Source organism: Oncorhynchus gorbuscha, linkage group LG05, assembly GCF_021184085.1.
Source record: "Oncorhynchus gorbuscha isolate QuinsamMale2020 ecotype Even-year linkage group LG05, OgorEven_v1.0, whole genome shotgun sequence".
Taxonomy (NCBI): domain Eukaryota; kingdom Metazoa; phylum Chordata; class Actinopteri; order Salmoniformes; family Salmonidae; genus Oncorhynchus; species Oncorhynchus gorbuscha.
The window spans coordinates 59542682-59560766 of record NC_060177.1 but is presented as its reverse complement, the minus strand read 5'-3'; the positions used below and the strand labels follow the sequence as shown (position 1 = coordinate 59560766).

At 41.3% G+C, this 18085-nt stretch overlaps 2 protein-coding genes across 3 annotated transcripts in view; one reads left to right on the top strand and one right to left on the bottom strand.

Annotated features, from left to right (window-relative positions):
* Positions 1-180: 180 nt before the first annotated feature.
* On the top strand, positions 181-11796 carry rab35b (RAB35, member RAS oncogene family b). Its single transcript, XM_046350451.1, has 6 exons — positions 181-553; positions 3689-3739; positions 3896-4019; positions 8813-8937; positions 9307-9431; positions 9606-11796. The coding sequence occupies exons 1-6, from the start codon at positions 502-504 to the stop codon at positions 9732-9734; spliced, it is 606 nt and encodes a 201-aa protein (XP_046206407.1). The 5' UTR covers positions 181-501; the 3' UTR covers positions 9735-11796.
* Positions 11691-18085, bottom strand: part of LOC124036194 (BICD family-like cargo adapter 1) — a 37659-nt gene continuing 31264 nt past the window's right edge. For both annotated transcript variants that reach the window (XM_046350447.1, XM_046350448.1), the window contains one exon: positions 11691-17984. In XM_046350447.1, coding sequence (XP_046206403.1) covers positions 17808-17984 — 177 coding nt within the window. In that variant the 3' untranslated portion in view covers positions 11691-17807. The remainder of the gene's footprint in view (positions 17985-18085) is intronic.

The following is an 18085-nucleotide window of genomic DNA, read 5'->3' as shown; positions in this document are numbered from 1 at the left end:
TTAGGAGTAATGGTTGAAGAGCTATTGAAATTTGAAAAATATGATTTGTCACTATGTTGACGGTCCCTAACTGCTGTTGGTGGAAGTAAGGAAAACTACAGGCGAATATCCAATCTGAATCTGTCTTTATCTCAGTGAGTTATTCGGGAACAAATGGAAAGCTGCCAACCTGAAGTCAACAGCACCCTGCATCAATGGGCACACGACTTTGTCGTGCGTCTGCGCAGTGATTCTGGGTCGTGTAAGGGTTGGGTGCAGCCGCCACCAGACAAGGAAACTCAGTTCCGGCTATTTGTAGCGCAGGGAAAGTATTGTTGACACCTCGAATCCCAGAGAAAAAAGCCGCCGGCTTGGGGGCTAGCAATTGGGTATAGGGGGGGTAATCATTCTAATTCATATTGGGGGTAGTGCTTGTGTACGACAAGCCAAGGGTTCGGACAGCAAGTCGATAAGAAGAGCATAGTAAACGGCAAAGGCGGGGGTAACCCACCAACTACCGGCATGGCCAGGGACTACGATTACCTATTCAAGCTGCTCATCATCGGTGACAGTGGTAAGCGAATACCGGGGATGCGTAACGGGAAATGGGCCTCTCCAGGTATTTACACAATGAGTCGCAGAAGAGTAGGTCGCGGTTCCTAGCGTGATTTTGGACTCATGTTAAGTGAACGTCTACGTTACTATGTGTAGTTTTAAAAATGCACAGCAATATTTGGGGGAGAGAGCGGTGACACTTGCGCCGATGTGTGCATCGCAGGGCTGGGCATGTCAGCCGATCAGGCCAGATATTGCACGATAGCGTTTAGTACTGCCACACTGGGACGAATTCCATCCATTTTAAGATTTTAGTTATTTAGCGGAATATTTTAGTAACTAGTTATTATGGCGTTGCAAGTATGTATATTGTAGCTTACCATTTGCCTTATTTCTTACAACTTGCCAAGTGTTGTTCGCTTGCTAGCTAACTTGCCACTCAACGTTTGCTAATGGATCCTATTTTATTTTTCTGTTAGCCGAGGAGCTAGCTAACTACTAGGTAGAAAGCTGGCCTCCCTTAAGTTGACAACCAGCTACTCTGGTGTTATCCTGCTGTGAGCTGGCTCGTTAACGTTGGGTGGTTTGTCATAGTTTGTAGTTAGAAGAAACATTTCAGCAGCGTGTTCCCTGTGTGAAGGAATGTTAACCATGACAAACTAGCAATATGTATGTGATACTGATTGCATCAAGTGCAGAGTGGTTTACAATGAGCCCTGAATGATTTCTAGATGATCCCCTAGCATAGGGCCCTCAAACTCAACTCTGGACCTCAAAGCCAGTTCCACGGCGTTTTTTAATTGTTCCCCACGAATCAGGGACTTATTTAGACCGGGAACATCAGGTGGGTGCAATTAATTATCAAGTAGAACAGAAACCCTACAAGGTGTGGAGCCTGATGCTTAAGAGTTGAATATCTCTGCCCTAGGGCCTAACGTTTAGTATACCAATAAGGAAGGAATTTAACTTTTTTTTTACTATCAAGATCCAACTAAGTGACTGAATTCCATAATATATGGTATATTAAAAACCATACTACCACTTAATTTGCAGTTTTTTCCACCTCATGTTTATTTCAATTCTAAAGACTGCTGCATTCATCTGAAAACATCTACAAACAACATTGCATTTCCAACTCCACAATCATTTTGATGGTAAAGATCCTTTCAGCCATTGACACTCCCAGTCCTGGCACATCTCATCAGCTGGCTGATCACAATAGCGGGCAAGACAGCAGCCCTTTTACTATCACAGACACACCGGGTGCTGTTTCTCCTTGGCTGTAATCTGGAACCAGTATTGGTACCGCTGTTATGAGATTCAGGGAAGATTGAAACCAATGAACAAATGAGTCAAGGATAACCAGTATTTGGTCTGACGGAGGTCCACCTCACCTGTAGCTAGTGTTTTGCATGACAACAACTAAGCAGAAACCAACTAGCACCCACCCAGGCTACTGTTCTTCACCTTTGATACCTGGCCTAAATATAGTATTTGAGGATTTGAATAACATGTACTGTATTGTGTGGCTTTTGCTTATTGCCTTAGACAGTCGTTTTTACAAGTGAGCAGGCAGGTACCTAATATGACTGCTAAGTACTCCTTAAAAGACAGGGCTGCACTGATAAGTCTTCCCAAGTATCACTGAGGGATGTTTTACCAGTAAGACCAGATGTGGACATGCCAGGTACCAGAGTCATTGATTAGGAATCCCTGTTATCAAGACTGATTGATGGGGCCGGGGCGATACCAGTATTGCGATATATTTTTTTCCATGGCAACACGAAGCAGATAACTCTTTGGTCCTTTAACAACCTACTGTATGGAAAATATTGTGTGCTTTAGCTTGAAAAACAAATAAATGTTACTCTGGATGACAACCTAATGATTTGTTTCCAACAGTAAGGCTGTTTTCTTAAAGAAGTAAAATCTGCTCTGTGTTTTTGTTCCCTTGCCATGATACTATCGAGTATCGCAATACGGGTATCGTCCCGGCCCTACTGACTGACTAGACTGTCCAGTCCATCATTCAAAACAAAGATTGGTTTTCCTGGCATACAACGGCCTGATTTTTAAAAGATGATAATGACATGGCCTATATGGTGATCTGATTCTGCTTTGTCTGGGTAGCTGGTAGAGCATGACTGAACTCTTATTATCCCCCTGATTGGACATCAACAGGTAGGAATGTGTGATGCAGTAGAGCCCTGGGATTCCCCAGATGCTCTCTGTGTGAATGTTAGGCTTATGAGAGTTGTACTTGTCTTTGATGTGGTTGTTAGTGACCTGACAGGTGACAGTATTGTTTAAATGATATTCCACCCACATAAAGTACACTATCTCTGTTTCTTGTAGCTGCCAGTAATGTTGAGTCTGGTAAACGAACGAGACTCCAGAGAGTGATCAGAGGGATTTGTTTTTTTGATGGGCTTTTAACTCGGGACCAATCAACCGCAGCCAGACACGATCACATTACCTTCCGGTAGCAACTGATCTGAGCTGTTAGTCCCTCCTCCTGGACTCACAATTCAGCTCTGACAGTTTTGCCAACTCACCCGATGGTTAACTAGCCACCTGTCTGTTCCTCTTGGGGATTTCGCTGAATGTGTTATCTCATTGCTTATTGGTTTACAGTACAAAGTCATTAGCAAAACCGTCCCGGGATGTTATGGTCTGTACCTGACCTGCATCATTTGTATTAAAACTATACCTCTGTGTTATTGTGATCTTTAACCTACTAAAGGTTATGCAGAGTTCAGCTATCACTGTCCTTATACAAGGCTACACTAGATAACATGTATTTGTCTGAGTGCCTGCTGTCAAGGGCTAGCTGTCTGACTGTGCTAATTTACCTATACCAAAGAGGTCAGGAGACACACCAGCCTAGTTGTAGGTGGTTATGTACCTCTGTTATTCTTCCTGGCCATTTTATGATTAGAGAAAAAGAGCTGTGGAAATCTGAACTCCTTGGTGGCAGTGGCAAACATGTTTACAAAACAACCCAAACTTAGAAAAATCTAAATCTTCTTTCAAATGAGCTTACGTCTAGAAACCTCTGTCGCCTAACTGTTATAACTAAAGGGTGGTAAGAAATCACATCTTCTGCCAAGCTTATTGTAAGCCTTTTTAACCTGACTCAACCTGTCCTTTCCAGGAGTGGGGAAGAGCAGTCTCCTCCTGCGGTTTGCAGACAACACATTTTCAGGTAAGTGTACATGTTACTCCTAACCCCACCTAGCAGGTTATGAGTCATTAGGTCTGTTGAATTTGAACAACTGTCCAACTCGCACTGTGTACAGTGAGTGCTTGCCTTGCAAATCAAACACTGGGTCTTATAACCTGTTTGTGTGTGTGTTTGCAGGTAGTTACATCACCACGATTGGAGTGGACTTCAAGATCCGGACAGTGGTGATCAATGGGGAGAAGGTGAAGCTGCAGATCTGGGATACGGCAGGACAGGAGCGCTTCCGCACCATCACCTCCACGTAAGTACTGGCAGAGGCAACGCTCACTTTCACTTTCACACTGGGCTGTTAGCAAGACTCACACATGCCCCATTGACCATGCAACATTTTAACACGTCAACTGATATTTGGGGGATATTTTACTTTTTTAAGATGGTTTGAGCAAGGACTTCTCAAAGATTTAAAATAACACCTGTGCTCTTTTTGGAAACTGATGGAATTCTCCACAGAGCCTAATTACACATTTTAGTAACAGGTGTGTTTTAGTCACACAGAATTATAGGACTGTAAAGATTGGAGCTCAATGCCTCTCACTTGGGTATCATCCTCGTTGATTTGCTTCGCCTTGTTATATTTACTTAATTTGTACCAATGGAATTTCATTTTTTCCTTGTCCTTGCCATCACTCTCAATCTTCACATTTTCTATCCGTTGTGTACTTTGGCTGCATGTTTGACAGATAATTACTCCTGTGCGGTGTGGAGTCTGGGTTTCTTGGGACACCGGTATTGAGCTGGCTGTCAGATGCATCTTTTTTTCTTGTAATGTGCCAAGTGGAATATGGTCACGTCATTGTCTTTTTTCAATTGTGGACACAAATTATAAGCAAAAACAGAATTGGAAGACATTCCTCTCTGAATTCATATTCGTTTTTTGAACTATGGCTGGTATCTTCTCTCAAGCGAGGACTTTCTAAGCTGAAGTGGATGAGTGTTCCCAGCCATTCTCCTTTCTGTCATGAGAAATTAGGTATAGTGATTAGAGGTCGACCGATTATGATTTTTCAACACTGATACCGATTATTGGGGACCCCCCCCCCCCAAAAAAAAGCCGGTACCCGATTATTCGGCCAATTAATTTTTTTATTTTTATTAATAGTAATGACAATTACAACAATACTAAATGAACACTTTTTTAAAACATTTTAACATAACATAATACATCAATTTAGTCTCAAATAAATAATGAAACGTGTTCAATTTTGGTTTAAATAATGCAGAAACAGTGTTGGAGGAGAAAGTAAAAGTGCAATATGTGCCATGTAAAAAAACCTAATGTTTAATATGTTCCTTGCTCAGAACATGAGAACATATGAAAGCTGGTGGTTCCTTTTAACATGAGTCTTTAATATTCCCACTTAAGAAGTTTTAGGTTATAGTTATTATAGGAATTATAGGACTTTCTCTCTCTACCATTTGTATTTCATATACCTTTGACTATTGGATGTTCTTCTAGGCACTATAGTATTACCAGCCTAATTTCAGGAATTGATTAGCTTGAAGTCATAAACAACGCTGTGCTTCAAACATTGCAAACTGCTGCTGGCAAAGTCAGGAAAGTGCTGTTTGAATGAATGCTCACGAGCCTGCTGTTGCCTACCACCACTCAGTCAGACTGCTCTATAAAATATCCAATCATAGACTTAATAATAATATAATAAACACACAGAAATTACGAGCCTTAGGTCATTAATATGGTAAAATCCAGAAACTATCGTTTAGAAAACAAAACATTTATTCTTTTAGTGAAATACGGAACAGTTACTTATTTTATCTAACGGGTGGCATCCCTAAGTCTAAATACTGCTGTTACATTGCACAACCTTCAATGTTATGTCATAATTATGTAAAATTCTGGCAAATTAATTATGGGCTTTGTTAGGCCAAACTGCTGCATATACCCTGGACTCTGCTTGCACAGAACGCAAGAGAAGTGACACAATGTCCCTAGTTAATATTGCCTGCTAACATTAATTTATTTTAATTAAATATGCAGGTTTAAAAAATATATACTTGTGTATTGATTTTTAAGGAAGGCATTGATGTTTATGGTTAGGTACATTGGTGCAACGACAGTGCTTTTTTTCGCGAATGCGCTTGTTAAATCATCACCTGTTTGGCGAAGTAGGCTGTGATTTGATGATAAATTAACAGGCACCGCATTGATTATTTGCAACGCAGGAAAAACTAGTTAACTCAACATGGTTGATGATATTACTAGTTTATGTTAAGATAAGTTTAATGCTAGCTAGCAACATACCTTGGCTCCTTGCTGCACTCGCGTAACAGGTGATCAGCCTGCTACTCAGTCTCCACGTGGAGTGCAATGTAATCGGCATCCAAAAATGACAATTACCGATTTGTTATGAAAACTTGCAATCGGTCGTAATTAATCGGCCATGCCGATTAAACGCTCAACCTCTCGACCTCTCGTAGTGATGAGTAGTCTGTGTTTCTGAACAAGAATGCCGTCACTCAGGAAGGTGGACTAAAGGTCTGTGAGCTTGTCCTCATTACAGCACCTTAAAACCATCTGACTCACACTACTCAGTTTGACATGGACAGCACAGCGTCTAAAAACTATTCACCCCTTTGGACTTTGACGAGGACTGTACAGGTCTTTGACACTGTTTGGCTTTGGACTATGAAACAGTGGAGAAAGTAGAAACCTTGCCGCCATTCACTCCAAAAAAAATAAGGTTTTGAGAAAGGGAGGCATTTGAACCTTTTGATTTGTATTATTTTTTTCTCAAAACCCTCTAGAAAATATGCCGAATTACCCTCAAACAGAGCTGCTGGTTTTCCTGTGGGAACCTCCTACAAGTCTACAGAATGCAGTGTGTGTTTCTGGAAACCTGGCTGGCTGTGTGAGGAGGGAGGTGGGCGGGTGCTGCTGGGTTGTGGAGAAGTAGTGGCATGGTGCCTCATTAGGCCTAAGTGAATTTCAGTGGTCAGCCCAGCCAGGGTGTGTTTAGCCTTATGTCTGTCAGTCACAGTCCATAGCTGCCATATGTCTGTCTGAATATATGTCTTTGTAGTGGACAGCAGCCTGTGTGTGTGGTGGAGGGACTGGGAGTGTGTGGTGGAGGGACTGGGAGTGTGTGGTGGAGGGACTGGGAGTGTGTGGTGGCCGGACTGGGAGTCTTGCCCCTGTGCCTGTTGCGTGTTTCTGGTTCTCCATCTGTGCAGAACGCCCCGCTAACTGGTCCGTTACTGCTGGGCTGTGTGTGACAGACAAAGCTTCTGTCTGGCCAATGCAATCTCACACACACACACACACACACACACACACACACACACACACACACACACACACACACACACACACACACACACACACACACACACACACACACCTCTTTGAAAGCTGTATATTGTGTGGTGCACTGCAGTCAGAAGGGGGATGCCCCCTTTCTTTGTGGCCTACTTTTCAGACATGGGGGGGGCAGGTTTTCATGAATACTGTGGCTGTCCTCTACTTGCATGTCTGCCTTTCCCTCCATGTATATCTGTCTGTCATATTCCTGTGATAAGTATCAGCTCCGGTTTCCTGCCGACCACTGCCCTACCCTGCCTCAGACACACCCCTTCCTGCTCTCATGATTTCAGGACACTAGTAGGGATTATTGAACTCCAAGCAGCATGTGGAGTCTGTGTATATGTAATAGGCTTTCAGTTCATGTTGGCTGTTTAGAGGGCGACCAAAGGAAGTATATTATTGTTATATTGTGCCATTTATTGGAACAGGTCTGCGTCTATCCCCAATTCCATTCAACCATGGGATGATTCGTTCCTTCAGCGGATGGTCATGGGCTGGAACATAGATATAAATCATTTGTATACTGCACATTAACCGCAATAACAGATATAGTATTTGACAAAAGACAGAATAATTTCAAACCTTGATTACATTGGGATATGATCACATATGTCTCTCTATTTATGCGTGGGGATACTTGAACAGATTTCCTGTATTAAAATGACTGAATTCATTTACTGGTGATTTATAGTCTTATGCCCAAGAACAAATCACTAAATATGTCCCGTGGGCCATCTACTGGGGGAACTCTGCTCTATGGGATCAAAACGAAGCATTTCTACTTCATGTGAGAATGGGTAGTCCTTCAAGCATACTTCATGTGAGAATGGGTAGTCCTTCAAGCATACTTCATGTGAGAATGGGTAGTCCTTCAAGCATACTTCATGTGAGAATGGGTAGTCCTTCAAGCATACTTCATGTGAGAATGGGTAGTCCTTCAAGCATACTTCATGTGAGAATGGGTAGTCCTTCAAGCATACTTCATGTGAGAATGGGTAGTCCTTCAAGCATACTTCATGTGAGAATGAGTAGTCCTTCAAGCATACTTCATGTGAGAATGAGTAGTCCTTCAAGCATACTTCATGTGAGAATGGGTAGTCCTTCAAGCATACTTCATGTGAGAATGGGTAGTCCTTCAAGCATACTTCATGTGAGAATGGGTAGTCCTTCAAGCATACTTCATGTGAGAATGGGTAGTCCTTCAAGCATACTTTTGGCTTTGTTAACATCAGTTTGTTGGGATTGATTGAAAATCTCATGTGTGTTTGTAATACAGGTACCTGCCAAAATAAAGGAAATACCATCATGAAGTGGTGGTGGAAAATGCTGTCTCAGGCGTCGCTCCAGAATAACCCATAAGTGTTCAATTGGGTTGAACTGGTGAAACAAACACCCTAGGCTTCTTCCCCCCCCCCCCCCCCGAAACTCACTGAGATCCCGTCTAGGCAAAATGATGGGCAACTGGGCAATCTTTTATACATTACCCTAAACATGATGATGTTAATTGCTTAATTAGCTCCGGAACCACAGCTGTGTGGAAGAACTTGCTTTCAATATACTTTCTGTCATTTATTCAAGGGTTGCCTTTATTCTGGCAGTTCTTTGAGTTGGGCTCCCCCTAGTGGACATGAAATGTGTGTCAATTCTTTGAGTTGGGCTCCCCCTAGTGGACATGAAATATGTGTCAAAATGCTGACCTCTCTCTTTCTCTCCAGATACTACAGGGGAACGCATGGGGTCATAGTGGTATATGATGTCACAAGTGCCGAGTCCTTTGTCAATGTGAAACGATGGCTACATGAAATCAACCAGAACTGTGATGATGTGTGTCGAATATTAGGTGAGTCCAGTCCACCTGTTTCAATGACCTTTACCCAGTGCAGTGTTGTTGCATCAGGGACCATTGCGTAAGGCCTTATGAAATCTGTCCAGACATTAAAACAAAATATTCAAAGATATGATTAACTTAGTAGAACATTTCATTTTTATTTTATTTAAGTAATTAGAAAAATGTATTAATTTGTCTGCATGTGTGGGGGTTCACGTGGTTCTCATACTTTCTGCATCATTTTCAGAGCAAAAAAATGGGGGAAATTGAGGAATTTGGGAAAATGCTGACTGGAAATTGGGAAGTAATAAAACAGGCTTTATAGTCCCTACTTGGAGTTGAGAAAGCTCAAATGGTCTTCCTATTCGTATTCTTCCTCAGTGGGAAACAAGAACGATGATCCCAACTCAAAGGTGGTGGAGACGACTGATGCACAGAAGTTTGCAGAGCAGATGGGCATCAACCTATTTGAGACAAGTGCAAAAGAGAACATCAATGTTGAAGAGGTGGGTCAGGGGTCATCTGGTATAAGTAGTGGAAAGTTGAATGGGTGGAGTTGTTCATGGGACATGGGTTTGAAGGTGAGGTTGTTGCTTTTAGTGGAGGGAAAGAAAACAAGCTCTCATCCTAAAAATGTTAGTTGATTGTGTTCACTGTGTTTTTTTGTCTTTTCCCCACAGATGTTTAACTGCATCACAGAGTTAGTGCTAAGAGCCAAGAAGGAGGTGCTGGCCAAGCAGCAGCAGCAGCAACAGAACGACGTGGTCAAACTCTCCAAGAACAGTAAACGAAAGAAAAAGTGCTGCTAGCGAACTCCAACCCCAATCACAAAGACCACCAGCGTCCACCTCAGAGACGGCACACGGGATGGGACTCCAAGCATCTAAATTAAGATAGATTTAATAAATATACAATGAAAAAAAGAAATTAAAACGGTCCCCTTTGAACGAACAAACAAATCATGAAGACTTAACTAAAAATGTACAGATTATATTAGTCAGATCAAGTTTTATTTGGAATTCAGCAATGGGCAATATTTAAGAGATCCTCCTTTCTTGAAGGATCTGCAAGCTGAAAACTGACGGCCATAATGCTCTGATTTCTATATGCGTATACAAATGTTCTTACATTCGGATCTATTTTCTCCTTGTCATTCCACTTCACACGGGACATTACGAGTCAAGTGAAACTCTGCACCTGAAGAGGAGGACTCACTTTTTCGGATGATACATTTTTTTTGGGGGTGGGGGTCAGGGGTAAAAATGAAAAACTGGATGGGGTATGAGGGAAGGGATTCACAACAGTTTTGTACATTTTTATTTAGACTTTTCAGACACCTGATCATGAACTAATTTGTTTTTGACTTAATGGGGGAATGATGATGATGATGATTGATGGGCACCCTTTAGCAACCAATCCAATGGACAGAATTGGTGACTATCTTAGTTTATTTTTTCACATTTTTTTTGCCAAGCTTTTTCTCCTCCCCTTTGTCCTACAGTAATGTTGATCGATCAGCCAACGACCTGATTTCAGAGCTGGTCAGAGCAGTGAACCACTCCCATGACCCAGGGACACAATGCTCTGCCGTCTACCACTCACTGCAGTCTTATTGTGCACTAAGTTTGCTTTTAAAAGAAAATCTTCCACTTTTTATTTTTCATTTTTTTTATTTGATCAATGATACTGCCAATATGTGATGTGAATGAAAAGTGAGTTCTTTGGCTCTCCCTGTTGGACTGTTGTGATAGAGGCCCACTGGGCGTAGTCGTTTTGGGTTAAGGCCTAGGTAACTCTCGGGCAGCGGGGGGGAGCCCAGCGCTGCTCTCTCTAACCACACTTCAGCCACAGGCCTCCCTATTCCCATGCACCAAACACCCTCATATCAGCACCTCTTCACAGCTATGGATTCAACCCCCTTCGCTTTGGTCACTTGTGGGGCATTGTAATGATATTGGACATCTTTATCATCTATACAGGGTGAATTTGGTTTGTGCCAGGACTGTGTTGACAGAAAATGGGAGTCAGTGCACTAACCCTGTACCGTTGCAAACTGGTTAGTGTGTTTAACACGAAACACTTTGTTTGAAGGGGTATGTATATGTTATCTGACATGCATGTAGTATTCATAAATTGTCCAGGATTTTCAGCTTGCAAAATATTCTGAACTGTTTAACATGTTTATGCCTGGTTGTGTCATGTTTTTATCTAGGACTTGTCACAATCTGGTTACCCATTCAACTGAAGTGTTACTATCCAGTGTTCCGCTTGAGTGTGTGGCAGGCGGGCGGTGTGACAGGTTCCTCTTTGAGGGTCTGCTATGGGGGACCATTAGTGATGGAGAAATGGAATCCCTGGCCTCAGCCCTCTCCTACACACATCCGGGCCCCGAATACCTATTCCTCTGCTTAAGGATAGCTGAGGTGGTCATGATGTGGAGTTGGGAAATCTGTGACCCTAACCAGACGACCATTGGGGCGGGGCACGTGACAGTGCCACAATCTGAGCGTTGGGTGACGCATGCCAGGCAGTGGAGAAATTGTATCAAATCTAACTGTATGATTTCTATTCATTGTGTATATAAAAAATGTGTTTATATTCAGTATATAGAACATGCACTCACAACTGTGCATGTATTGACATGCCTCGTGTGCTATGGTTGAAACACACTTATCAGCAGTGGTTGGCTGTACACTGGAGAAAAGAGATGTACTATTCAATTTCCCTACATGAATTTAATCAATAAACGTTTTAAAAATAAATATTTGACATAATGACTGCTCTCTTTTGTCAATGATTTGAAGCTTGGCCTTGATTTTTGAACTTCTTGCTTTTTGTGAATAAAACTATGGAGGAATCGTGCCACTTGAATGTGTCTTGGCTGTTTTTATTTTGTTGTTGACCACAATGAAACTATATGAACTCGGTGTAGATCATTCATTTACTTAGAATGAGTGGCATGGTAAATGGTGTTTTGTCCATAGACGGCATGGTGTTTTTCTCAATACACGGAGAGAAGCCAAAGTAAGTACTAACACTACCAAGATACTTTCTGTCCCCAAGTATTTTTTTCACAGTGGCCCCCACATATAGAAACATTAATTGGATGCATGATTTCCCCTGAAAAATTGCTATAAAAATCCATTCTGAGTTAGTGTTTTGGATATTTTTACCCAAATATTAAAAATAGTAATTTACTATGAATATAAAACCATACTCTTCTACATTTCCAGCCCCATCATAAACATTCTGTACCTCTTTATGAAAGTGTCCTCGGTATAGAAAAACTAGTTTGTCATATGTACAATATTTGAATGAGTATGCGTAAATACTTATGCATATGTAACCTGTGTCAAATCACAGCTGTGTGTCATCACATACCATTCCATGTTACTAAGTTCACTTGTGATCTGAGATCGTGCCTTTTAGTGTCAAGACTACATTAGTCATCTTATTTAATTACCTTATAAATATTACTCTCACAACAGTGTGCATTATCCATATTCGATTGACTGGAGCAGGGTATATAGTCCCTTACCATACAGAAAAGCTTTAATGTGTCAGGAGAGAAAGGGGCAGCTGTTTAAGTTCAGTAACATATTCATTTATGAAGGCTAAATGGCAACGGTGTCATTATTGAAGCTTGTCCAATAATGAGGTTGACAGAAAGCTATGTTTCTTACCCTATGGTGGTGAGTCAGGGGGGAAATGGGTGTACTGATACAAAAAGAATCCATACCCAGACCCACAGATTCCCACATTTACTCCCCCAAATGACCATGGTCAAGGACTTATTTTCAAAGGTTCCAAGTAGTTTGGCAACCCAAACAATGTTTGTCATTGGTGAATGAGAAAGGACAAACACTGAGATGAAGTGAAATTCCAAAGAACATGACCCATAAGGACAAGCATTCCACTCCATGGAATGTCTGCTTTTTACACAAATCCATCCATTTACACACACACACACACACACACACACACACACACACACACACACACACACACACACACACACACACACACACACACACACACACACACACACACACACACACACACACACACACACACACACCAAACTTTTCTACCAGAGGCCACGCCCAGGAACACCGGCGGTCTATATGACAAAGAAGGATTCATGAATTGACCAACTAACTTTGATAAACAACCAAAAATAACTATTGATTTTCCGCTCCATTAAGAAAGCAAATCTTAGATATGTGTTTTTGGTTAAGTTAATTAGACTGTGCTCATCTTTCTATTTTTCGTGTGAGTTATTTCAGAATATTTGGTTGCCAAATTAGCTGCCTAAGCCATGGAACTTACTTCGTAGTATACCCCTCTGGTGACAACAGGCCATGAGGCTGAGTTCAAGACCTCTGGCCTGTTACATTACAAATTACTACAGAATTCAGTTTTCTCTCCGAAAAGACAAGGACATGAGAAAACTTACATTCTGGTCATAAGTGTTGTTTGATCCCCGTTCGTAATATAAATTCATGTTTGATCCATGTTCAACCAACCCTAATTTAGCATGCAGAATAACTTGTCATCACTCAGTTCTGAGGCTGCAGTCTAACTGTGTGTGGTTGGCTTAATATCCACTATAATCATGCAGCTAGTCAGTGCCTATCAGAGCTGACTGGCTCCTGGTGTTAGACCCACTTAACCATCCTCTCAGATCAATACAACACCACAGCTGCTTAGACACCGATTCCCAAACCTTTTTACTTCATGACCCACTAATTGAGGTGTCTTTTGAGTCGCGACCCACCATAAAGGGTTGAGCGGTGCAAAAACATACAGACCAAATTTCCTGCAATTCTATACATCTTGCCATGGAGATGAAATAAAATGCCATTTTAAAACTAATTTCCTGCAATTCTTCATGGAGCCTAATCGAATATTGCTGTTTTAAAGCCAATCTTTCTGCAATTCTATACATTTTGCCATGGAGCTGAGAGAAATGTTTTGCCATTTTTAATGCAAATATTCTGCAATTCTACACATTTTGACATGGCTAATGCTGTGTTCATATGCTCAAACATAAAAAAAAAATCAATGGGGGCTTTTATTTTGTTGATTCCAAGTTCTCAAAGACTAGAGTATTATTAAAAAATATATAGGTCCCTTATCTTTTCTACATACTTTCTATTTGGTTTTAGTTGTTAAAGTTTACACTGAAAGTGTTTTTCCATTCCCAAAAATGAATATATATATAATTTATAATTTTGCAATGCACTAAAAATGTAAGCTAACGACCCACCTGGACCCCTGCCCGACCCACACTTGCTTAGACAACAGACAGAAAGGCAGACATCGCTCTTTTATCTAGATAATGAGTTTGTTTTTGCAGCCTGGCTCAGCTCAATTCAAATTGAAGGTAGTCAATTCAGGAAATGATTTGAATTGCAAATTCTTAAATGTAAAAACTTTTGAAATAAATAGCTTGAACTTTTTTTCAGTTTATTGAGAAGTCATTGAAAATAACTGCCCTTTTTTTGATTATTTAAATTGTAATTGTAGTTTACCTCCTGAATTGACTGTTCTCAATTCAAATTGAACCCAACCCTGGTGAAAACCTCTGAATCAAACATCGGTAGACTTGAGTATAACTCAAACTTCAACAACATTCAGAGAATTACGTGAAAGTTAGAATGACTTATTACAAAGACAGAACTGAACAGTCACATGTAGAACTTATAATCTTCACCCTCCTCCACATCACCCCTCCCTTTCCAAAGAGATCCCAATGTGCATGTAAACACTCAAAACAAAGATACAGGAACAATGACAGTTTTTTAAAACAACAAAAAATAAGAGATTTCCATTGAAAAAGGTATGCATTTATAAATATATTGATTTCATCCAAACCTACTCTCAACTCTTTAAAAATAATAATTCTTTGGGTTCATCCTAACCAACAACCTTACCAACTGAGATGGCGAGAAGACATCTGCATAGGTTTGCGCAGGGGCTCTAGATATGACTTTCCATACATAGACAGAGGTCAGAGGACTGTGCCAGTCTCATTCTTAAACACGCCATGACAGTTCAGACGCATCACATTTATCGACACACACTCTACAAATATGGAGTCACAGATACAGTCACCTCCAAAATGATTGGCACCCTTGATAAAGATTAGCAAAAAACATGTATAAATAATACAAATACCAAGCTATATTGTATGCAAAAAAGGAACATATGACACATAGTATGTGTCAAAATTATTGGCACCCCTAAAGATTGCATTATCATTCTACTTGTTTAAGTTAATCTCAGTTAAAGGAACTGTATTGTGGCCTTCCATGGCTTCCTGTTTCACTGGGGTAGAAAAATGAGGTAACAAACATGTAAAAATCCCTTTGTCATCCATCACCACGAGGAAAGGCAAATGGCTGTTGACTTTCATAAATCAGGCAATGGTACAAAAAAAAACGACTGAAAACTCCAATATACCACTATTATGGATGAATACGTTTAAAACCACTGGAACAGTGGTAAACTTGCCTGGTAAGACCCAAGTGTATTTTGTACTACACACATTGAGGAAGATGGTTTGGGAGGCAAAAAAGTCCAAGGGCCACAGTTGGAGAATGACCGAACTTGGTCGCGTCTTGGGGTCACCAAGTCTCCAAATATACAATTAAACGCCACTTCCTTTATTGAGAGCAACCAACAAATGTAAATGCCTGGAGTTTGTTAAATGGCATTGGCCCTTGAATAGGAACCGGGTGCTATGGATCGAATGAGATTAAAACTGAGCTCTTTGGCCACGCACACCAGTAGTGGGTTTGGCCTCGAATGAAGGATGCATATGCAGAAAAGAACCTTGTACCTGCTGTAAAATGTGGATGAATCTTTCACGGTCCTGGAATGATCCTGTATGCAGGAATGGTCTCATAAAATATTAGAGAAAAATGATAAGTGCTGTTATCCTCACAAGAGGGTGCACAACGTATTGAAAACAGTGCCAATAATTTTGACACCTATCTTTGAGATTTTTTGTTAATTACTTGAACAAAATACTTTTTTCTAAGCAATTGTATTACTACAAAAATAATATATTTTCACATTTATTGAGCATACAATTTTTGTATTATTCATTTTATACTGTATTTTTTGCTCATCTTTATCAAGGGTGCCAATTATTTTGGAGGTGACTGTTTGTCTGGCCATTATGGAAGCTTGAAAATGAAGTGTCCACTATCATAAACTTTGAACCAATGGGAATGGCAGTAGACCTTCTATATTACTGTGATAGTATAGCTAAAGCACTCTGTCGGCCCTGTCAATAGGTTTTCCTGTGAAACTGGATTGGTGGTACCTGACTGAGTAGGTTACTAAATCAATAACATCTACATTTGTGTTCCAGTTAATGGTCATTTGACAATTAACTGTAGCACAATATGGATGCCTTTGACTTGCCAAAGTTAGGCACTGCAGACGTATTGAGAGACCGTTTAGACTTCTCCTTTCTCAAGCTAATGTAAACAGTTCGGAAGATTTGGTCAGCGAGGAGGAATATACATGATGATGGCCATTGTACAGACAATGTTTGAAAATACTTTTTGTACGTCAAACGTACGCAAAACGTGACATTCTAACTGTAGAAAAAAGTCCACCTGGATAGAGGCTGCAGCTAAACGCCAGCGGCCCAGAGATTTATTCAGACGTCAGAGACTGACAAGAGGCCTGTGTAGAAATGTCCATGGACCTGAAACAGTCCTATAATCACTTTAGATAGGCTGGTTTTCATACATTCAGTGCTTGGTAAATGTAACTCTCCCTTGGTCATGCACTGGTTGCTCAGTTCGTATTGAGTATCTGAGGTAAACTTATGATTGATATGCATAAAGTGCTATGTTTATAGATTTACTGTGGCTTGATCTATACATTTATACTTCAGTGATATTCAAGGATGGACATTTGGTGTGTTGTGTTAACTCTATTAACCAATGCTATGGCACGACCATGATTGTGAAGTGCATACCAACCGAAAGAAATCCATCCATTGGATTGATTGGGAATAAGGCCTCTTTGTAAATCCCTGAATATATGAATAAAGCTGAGAACATGTCGGAGTTAGTCGGAGTTAGTCGGAGTTAGCTGTAACAATGCTCCTTCCCAACCAGAGGCTGGTTCTTGTCCCTCAATTAATGTTCCCTTACCCAGATCCCTGTCCCACTGTCCTAATCCCTCCACCCCAACGCCTTGGTGAGTCCCGTATTGAACACCCTCCCCAGACACCTTGGCATGTGGCAGTTCACAGGAGCCAGCCCTACTGTATACGTACACTCCCAGTCTGGGGTTTTGGAAGTGGGTTAGAGACACTGGGCGGCACTGCTAGGGAACCGTCCTCTTTGAAATATATGTAAGCCCAATGGGTGTTTATGAGATGGGAGCCAAGGCCTTTGGATGTGTAAACGCACGCACACATCACACTGAATGTGGATCTAATGTGGATCTAGCGTTCATCTGTCGATCGTTCAGTGCACTGTGTTTTAGGGACCACCCGCTATAGACGTCTGACTGCCGACATTTTCCACATGTAAAATCTGTGCGCACTCGGTTCTCAAATTACGTTCAGAGGTGCCAAGTACTCTCGGCCAGAAAGCACTACTGGTGTGAGTGAGCCCTAACAGTGTTGCTCACTCCTTCTTTAAGTGCCTTAACTCTTTGTTTCAACATCTTTAAGGTAGGACATGATGGGACAGATAAAGTGCAAAATGACCCTTGAACATCTTTAGCCCCCCCCATCTGATAGTGTGTATCACTGCCACTCAGTCTTTGCCTTTATTTTCCTCTACCTCTGCACTCTATTTGAATTATTCTTTTTCTCTCTCTCTTGCTTACTCGGGCCAGTCCAGAGGCGCTCAGTTCTTTTTGAAGAAGGAAAAGAGCCACTTGTCTCCATCGGAGAGGCGATGGGCTCGTCTGGAGGACTGGCTGGAGGGGCCCCCGGAGGACCCAGCGAGGGAGTAGGGGGTCACCCTCCACTCCTCCTGGTGCTTTTCCATGAGCTGCTGATCAATCATACTGTGCATATCATCCTAAGAGAGAGAAAGACAGAATGAATGAGTGACAGAGAGAGAGAGGGTGTGAGCACAGTAGAGCGACAGAGAGATAAAGGGAATGTGAGGGGATGTTAAAG